The sequence below is a fragment of the Anneissia japonica genome, unplaced genomic scaffold (assembly GCF_011630105.1).
Source record: "Anneissia japonica isolate Jap-2015-1 unplaced genomic scaffold, ASM1163010v1 scaffold2994_len2133135_cov197, whole genome shotgun sequence".
Taxonomy (NCBI): Eukaryota; Metazoa; Echinodermata; class Crinoidea; order Comatulida; family Comatulidae; genus Anneissia; species Anneissia japonica.
Window position 1 is genome coordinate 1269891 of NW_022728550.1, and position 8203 is coordinate 1278093.

Sequence of the window (8203 nt, forward strand, 5' to 3'; positions counted from 1 at the left end):
TATATTCTAAAAATGCAATTAAGGTTATTACTGTATTTAGCCATTAGCTACTGAAAGGCCCTATCCTATCAGTACTTAGAAGGAATAAATGTTTAATTATATGTTTACCGTATTTTATGTTTAGCTCAAGAGAGATGGCGTACGGGTACCGTACCGTACGTTCACCTGAAATGGCAAAAACATATTTTTGATTCATTTTTATATTAATTTCTCTATTTCTCTTTCCTTTTTGGAGGTTTTTCGAAATAAATTTGAATATTTGAAATTCTTAATTAATTGTTACTTTTTATCATTTGTCAGGAGACAATGCAGTAGTCTCACATTTTTAACGATGAAAATATATACGGTATAGGCCTATGTCGAATGGGGATAACTGAGGATAGGCCCTCACTCTGTCCATTATGAAACCAGCAAAAGCGATGTTGGGTTGTTTAACGATGTTCGTCATTAAGTTAAAAGCAAATCAATAGTAATATCCCGCAAGCTTCACTGCAAAGCAAAACATTGACAAATTACCTTCACAGCGGTAGAACATTTTAACTTCTGCAATCACTTTATAAATAGAACAACTGCATAAAAGAAAGACAACACACTCTTGTATTCATAAGCATATTCACCTCTTATTTCTCTTCTTTGAATAATAATAATATCATCAATAGGCCTATACATAGACATATAAATTATACAATAATGATCAACCTTATCATAGAAATGGAATACATCTTAATAGCTATAATATACAAGAAATATTAACACAGATATTAAACATTATTACACCTTTGAGGGGCAGTGACAAAAATATATAACAAGCAAAATTATCTTACAATTGGTTTAGAACCAATACGCAATGGTCAATATGCGCTTAAAAATACAGGATTAATTTAGGATCTATTCGGTATAGATTCCGTGTGGATTCAAAGTACACGTGATTGGGTTAGGCCTATCTGGTATATATGTTTTGACATTGTTTCTACGCACTTAAAATGCCTCTCGGCCCGGACTACATATGCCTACTAGCGTTTGTCTATGCCCACCTAAACAAATAATCCATTCTATCATCTGGGCCAAAGGTCATGATTATAAATTCAACGAATATTTTAATGTCTCGCAGTAGATTTTAAACTTATTAAACATATATGCAAAGAAAAATATATATTTTATTTATTTTCATAAGATTTAAAGCAAAGACTGTTAGGCCTATTACTTCAAAATGTTTACGAACTCAGTAGGCCTAGTATTACCGTACGTGTCAAGTCCTTCGTCGGAATTGCATTTTTTTATATATATAAATAATATTAAGAATATATGATTTAAACAATGGACAGCTAGATAACAATGTGCATAGGTTTTGAAAAATTATTTAGCGAATGAATCATTAAAAAAAAAATTCAAATCGCACTCTCACAGTAATCTATTGTCAAAAGTAAAGTTATAATATTTTGCCTAGAAGTTTATTACCGTATGGAAATTGACATACTATAACTATGTTAACTATCAAAATCACATGCTCCTCAAATAATTAAAATCTTACTAATTTAAACGTGCGCAAAAGAAAGAGCTTTGTTATTTATCGGCCCTGTTATTCTAGGCCTTGATTCGTGTCCACATAATCTCTCGTAAAATCTTCTCCAAGAGTCCAGGGTCTTACTAGACCAGATCCAGAAACCTGACGTAATACCAACGACCAAGCACATAAAATATTTTAGCATAAACACTGAATAATCTGGTTTAATTTGGTCCGATCCACACGGGCAGTTATAGCTAGTGTTCCATTCCTCGTGTGAATGCTGTTCGTAAAAATAACAAGCTACGACTATAGTTGCTGGAACAGTATACAATACTGTGAAGACACCGATTCTAATCATCAGTTTCTCTAGTTTATCTGTCTTAGTGCCACCTTGTTTGATAACGTGTCTGATGCGGAATAAAGATACAAATCCAGCTAGCAAAAAGAAAGATCCAATGAGAAGGTAAACAATAAGTGGGATCAAAACGAACCCGCGTAGATTGTCCATGTTCTGGTTTCCGACGTAACATATTCCAATGATAGGGTCTCCGTCAATTGAGCTCGTCGCCAAAACTGCAATTGTTTTAATACTCGGAATTAACCAAACAGCGAGATGAAAAAATTGAGAGTAACTTGCGATAGCCTCGCTTCCCCATTTTAATCCAGCAGCCAGGAACCATGTGAAAGACAGGATAACCCACCAAAGGGAGCTAGCCATACCAAAGAAGTAGATTAGCAAGAACACTATGGTGCACATCGCAGGCCCTGTCGTGTCATAACGGACCGTTGCTCCGTTACAGGCTATGGCTTCGTGACCTGCAATCAGACGTATAATATAACCGACGGACACAAGTAAATAACAACCGCTTAGAAATATTATAGGTCTTTCAGGATACTTAAAACGTTCCGAATCAATACAGTATGTGAGGATAGTTATAAACGTTGAAATACAACATAATATCGACCACAGTCCTATCCAAAACGATGCAAAAGTTTTTTCATCATCCGAGAAGAACGCACCATGGCAAGGGGTACCGCAGTTCGGCACGCCCCCGGTCATCACCTGGTTATAATCAGAACTACTCTCTGGTATCGGTATCATTGGTGCACGACACGAACAACATGTGTCTGCAGTATTGGGTTGAACTGTACGGTAACCCGATTGCTTTACCCCTGGTTTTGTAGGTTTAGTCGGTGGCAAAATACCTGTTGGTTGTGTGGTGCTGGTTTCGCTGGTGTTGAAGTCCATGCAAAGTTGGTCTCCACCAAATTCTGGCAGGTCTTCACATCGCATTCTCTCGGGCCATGCAAACCCATATTGCCGCATAAGGGGTGCACATCCAGACTTGGCTCGCTCACAGACACTTCGACAAGCAGGTAAAGGTTTATGATAGTTCGTTACGCATATTGGTGTGTACATACTACAGAGGAAAAATTTGAGGTCAGTCGAACATTTGATTTCGACCAGTGGCCAGAATTGATGTACTTCCATTCCTGCTTCCTCTTGCGATTCGTGATTAAACCGATTCGGCATATAAGTCATATTATATCCTATTCCCCGACACATAGGGATTGTGATCTCCTCACACTTAGCTTCACGAACCGCCAAACTCGGCACAATAAAAAGTCCAAAAGCTATTAAAAATGTTAATATTTGCTGCAATGATCGTGTGTCGACCGCCATATTTCAACGTCTCACAAGATTGTATTAGGAATGTCGTGAGTTCTACTAACCTAATGTTTGTATGCTCAGGCGGACTTCGGCAAACAGTTTTGTCCAAACAGAGTTTTCAACGCAATGAGCTACCAGAATTGAACAAATAACACGGTATGCTATCGCTATTCTCACACTTAATGGAATACTGTCTTCAAAACCTGCTGCAAATCACTTACGCCTGAACGAATCTTCAACTAACTTGAGAATTTTCAAACGTGATACGGCTTCCCAAAAATCATTATTGTATCCGAATAAACAGGGGATCTAGGAACGTCTTCCACTGGTAAACAAATCCCGTAAAAACAACGTCTACTGTATATATTTCCGGATGTCTAATCGCTTGAGGCTGTATTAAGAGGAGTTACGATTTCGTGTGTTTCCTCCCTAACCAACAAGACACTACTGCTTGAATATGTTTAAGTTTGATGGCCTATAGCAAACCAGATTACACCGAGGTGCTAAAGCCAGGCTGTCATTCATGTGTCAGCTCATTATGTCCATTGACAAATGACGTAATCTGTCAATCATGTAATAGATCCCCCAATTAGCGTAACGGTTGGCCGTGACGTCACGTAAGTCAACTCTCCTCCAATCGTGTGATTTCTCATTGAACTCCCACTAGTGTAGTGTCTTGGATTAGAAGACAGTTTGCAAGCGCGCAAGCACAATATGTCTTTGTAAATCGCTTTTGTTTGGTTACTTGTCGTGTTGCTTTAACTTTCTAATCAAGACCTATTGTTAACTGGTGTTAGGCAAAACCTCCCTTCACCCAACTCACGTTCTTGTGTACATAACTTGAATTTCTTTTTTCTTTCTATGAACAGAAGCTACCGTCTTCGAAAAAAGCATTACTTAAGTGTATTTACATTTTCTGGATTTCAAAAAAAAAAAAAAAATGCAACCCGGCCAAATGTAAAACCAATAAGTAGTTCAAACATATCAAAATAATGTAAAGCGAACTGTTTTTCTTAAAAGAGTTTCAGTCCATTAGTAAAGTATGCATAGGATCTGTATTAAGTGAAAAACGTGTTTATTCGTCGAAGTTCAAAAGTTAACAAAGTTAAATAGGTCTCGTTAGTTATGACGGTAGACCTATTTATGTTTTGTTTTTAAGCGTACTTTCATATAGAGTATTTAACAGTTATTAACTAAGGTAGGTAGTCTACGAAGCCTAGTTCTGTACAAAATATGTAAACGATTTCGGCCTGCGAGCTGCTTGTTTTATATACCCGAGTAAAGAAAATATTTATTTTCAAGGTATAGGCATAATCATAGAATATGTATAGCAAAATTTCAAAATGTATTTGTAGTTATATATTTTGAAGATAGGCCTGGTTTATACTAAATAGTTTCAATTATATCTGAGGGTCCTACTTTTGTTTTTTAATATCTAGACAAAAACTATTTTTATGGAAATAGAGAGTTATCCGTAGAATGTGTTAGATTACCGGTACACCCAATAGAAATGGTGAAAAATTATTTATATAAACAGGCTCATTATTAGGCCTCTATTAAACTTACGATAATGCACATTGTAAGTTGTATTTTGTTTTGACTTTAAACGAAAAGAACCATTTAAAATATTAGCTTATTATTATGAAGCCGTTATCATCACTGACTGATACTATGCAGGCCCGTAGCCAGGTTGTTCCGGGGGGGGGGGCGGTCTTCTGGGCGAGAGGTCCACAGTCGAAGCCCTGGTGGGGTCTGAGAAACCCCAAAGCAAGAGGATTTTTGTGCTTTATGAGTCTAAATAATGCTATAAAAACAGATATATTTTTAAATGCCTGTGTCTGGGTGGGTCTGCAGTGCATTAGTTGGGTTGGAGGACTGATTTGGGAAATTTATAGAGGGGGTTTCGCCAGAAAAGAGGGGTGTTTGCTAGAAAAGTGGGTTCTCCCGAACCATGGGCCTGCTATGTATGTCATTGCCGAATTATAATTTTATATGTATTAAATTTACATCAGGACCTATACATTATATTATGATAGAGCGCTACAAATTTAAAAAAAAAATTAATTAACTCCTTTTTAAACTTTCATGGGATATGCTAGTATACTATGGTTTACAACATCGCATTTTATTGAGTTTAATTTTAATCCTTTTAACTATTTTAAAATGGGATGTTTTAACTTTTAAAAAAAATCATTGTTATTTGCTATGTATTGCTATGATGTTGCGGTATACTGAATAAAGTCAAGTCAAGTCAAAACATTTTATTTTTATTTTTTATCAGCTGAACGAGGCTAATGAAGATTATGAACCGTACCATTATTTATTTATTTGTTAGGCCAATAGCGCCTTCCGAACTAATGTGGATACACCTAAAGGTGACACATCGAAGACACTCAATTAATTCCTAGTAGCTTAAATTAAGTATAAAGGCTTGTGGACAAATAATACTCCACCAAAGCAAGACAATGCGCCATTGACAGGCGAGTATTGTACTGCAGACAGGTTCATTATTATTATGTTCACACCTCTTTAGTTAATGTACTCTCTATTCTAGATTTTAAAGGCTTCTATTTTTTTAATCTGAGGATATTTTTTTACTGTATTGTTTGATTTTAGAGATTGTGGTATCGATTGTTGATGCTCTATTTGCCATTAAAGATGAAGAAAACGTTTTAAAATACAAATTTGAATTATTCATTTGAAAGAATCACATATACGGTAGGTCTACAATGATCAACTTTCAATAATATTTCTCCTGCTTAATCAACCCAAATGGTTTGGGTTGATTAAACAGTGAGAAATTCTTCCATTAAAGTATATCTACTGTTTGATAAAGCCAGACCATTGCAACCTCCTTTTTCTAATATGTCTTTTGTTTATCAACGATTTTGAAGTTGTTCACTTGTTTTTTTTTCTCTCGATCTTATTGTACAGATTGCCAAGTCTTAGCTTAAGTTATTGTAATTTTGTTTTTGTTTTGTATGTTGTTTTTGTTTTTTCTAGGAAGAGTGACAGCGTCCTAGGTATAGCCTAATGCAGCGGATCGTAGAGGCTCTACCAAATATTCGCGTTATAAATGGTGGTATAGCTGTTTAACCCTGACTAAAATATTACCAAGGCCTAAGCCCATCGTTCTTTGATGATGATATATCCATTGATCGATCTGATCTATTTGTATAAATAATAGTCTGAAGTAGTTTTAAGTTATATCGTTTAGGCGTAATACGGTATTAAATCTGTCTGTTTATTTCTATATTTCACTCGAACTATGCCTCCATGATTATTTGGTTATGAAAGTGGTGTGTATCTCATATTTTTCAACCTCAATCACATCCTCAACAAAAATTGTTTGATATATTGAAATAGAGTTGACAACAATCCTTTAAAATAACGTGACATTTGCGATGGAACATAACACCGTACCTCTAATGCCAGTCATCAACCATCTCGCCGACGGAGTGGTACTGGGCCGTTTACCGTGTAATGTAAATATTCTTTCCTACAGGTCAAAATGTTCAATCGCTCCAGACACTTCCACTTCGACAAATCTTATGATGAGTCGCATATAAGATAGTTCTAAAAATAATGTTAGAAAATAGTGTGTAAAGTTTTTATCTCACTGTTAAGGGCCAAACATTTTAACGATGTATATTTTAATTTAAAACGTTTTCATATTATGATTAAATTAATTTAGTAGAGCCTATTATATACCGTATTAACATTCTATATTATGATTATTTATTATATTTTATTTTAATTCATTTCGGCAAAATAAGCAAGTACGACAAACAGCTAGCCTATATGCACGGTATTGGTGCAGAGAATGGCAAAAGTCGTGATGTGATAAAAAAAAAAAAAAAACAATTGATAAATTTTCGTTAAGAGGCTATGCCCGATATTTCTACGGTTATTTTTCCTCTATTGTAGCACGGTTAGTATAATTTTAATCCTATTTAATTATATGGGCCTATAGGCCTATAATTAGGCAAAATCTATTGTCGTTAATATAAGTAAATAAATAAATACATATAGGCCTATATATATAGGCCTATATAATATATATATATATGTATGTATATATATATATATATATATATGACAATTGTATATATAATAGGCCTATATATATATATTACACAGAATTGTTCTTTGTCAGTATTATGCCTTTTAATTTATATATATAGGAATTGGTCATCTTCGATGGACAGGCCAACATTTATGTATCAATTCAATAACATTTTAAAAATAATATTGTATTGTATAATATTATCTTCATAAAACAGTAGGCCTATAGCATATTCTGTCGATATAGAATTTCTCAGTTGTCTTGGTGTATGTTTTTCGATTTGATCCCGCTAAGCACAGGACAACTAGAATGCATTGGATATCGACATGTGACAGTGGAACGTCGGCCCGGGCTACGCATTGGTCACTGCACGCCCGTATCTGTCAAACGGCCAGCTTAAGTTGCGCTGTTTGCCGCTTTATCTCAGCAAGTATTTACATTACGGAAATTGTTTGACGCAGTAGGGAATGGTTTTTTTAATCCATACTTGAGTTGCGGGCAAATGAAGATTAGTGGGGGAAAATCGACGACAAGTCAATCAAGCTCAAGTTCACTGTCGTTTTGGCATGACTAATGAAATTGGAGCCCGTTCAGGTGCTTCCATATACAGACCTATCCTATAGGCCTCTATGTAGGCTACCCCTACATGACGCCACTACGTAAACTTAAGTGCAGATAACGAATTAACAATAGGCCTAGGTCTATATATAAATTTTTTGTTTGTAAATTGAAGCCGGTAGGCCTAAGTTATTATTTTTGAAAAATAAATAATATTACAATTATGAATGTTGAATACGGTATATCACTTCTTGAAAACGGGGGCTGGCAGTTTAGCGAACAATATCAGGCTGGTCCCGTTACAGGTATTCCAGGGGCGGATTTAGGGGGGGGGGGCGGCCCGGCCCCGGCCCCCCCTTTTGGGAGGAAAAAAAAACAGGGGGAAAAAAAGGAAAAAAAG

At 35.6% G+C, this 8203-nt stretch overlaps 1 protein-coding gene and 1 long non-coding RNA gene across 2 annotated transcripts; one reads left to right on the top strand and one right to left on the bottom strand.

Moving 5' to 3' along the window:
* Window positions 1-593: 593 nt before the first annotated feature.
* Window positions 594-3771, bottom strand: LOC117114310 (frizzled-5-like). The gene has a single exon (XM_033257947.1). The coding sequence runs from the start codon at window positions 3189-3191 to the stop codon at window positions 1536-1538; it is 1656 nt and encodes a 551-aa protein (XP_033113838.1). The 5' UTR covers window positions 3192-3771; the 3' UTR covers window positions 594-1535.
* Window positions 3772-5242: 1471 nt separating this feature from the next.
* On the top strand, window positions 5243-6432 carry LOC117114345. The gene is made up of 2 exons (XR_004446348.1): window positions 5243-5897; window positions 6183-6432. It is a non-coding gene; the product is annotated as an uncharacterized LOC117114345 (long non-coding RNA).
* Window positions 6433-8203: the final 1771 nt, after the last annotated feature.

What these genes read in the sequence shown, in the direction of transcription:
- LOC117114310 (XM_033257947.1), bottom strand. Translation starts at nt 3,191, where the DNA reads ATGGCGGTCGACACACGATCATTGCAGCAAATATTAACATTTTTAATA.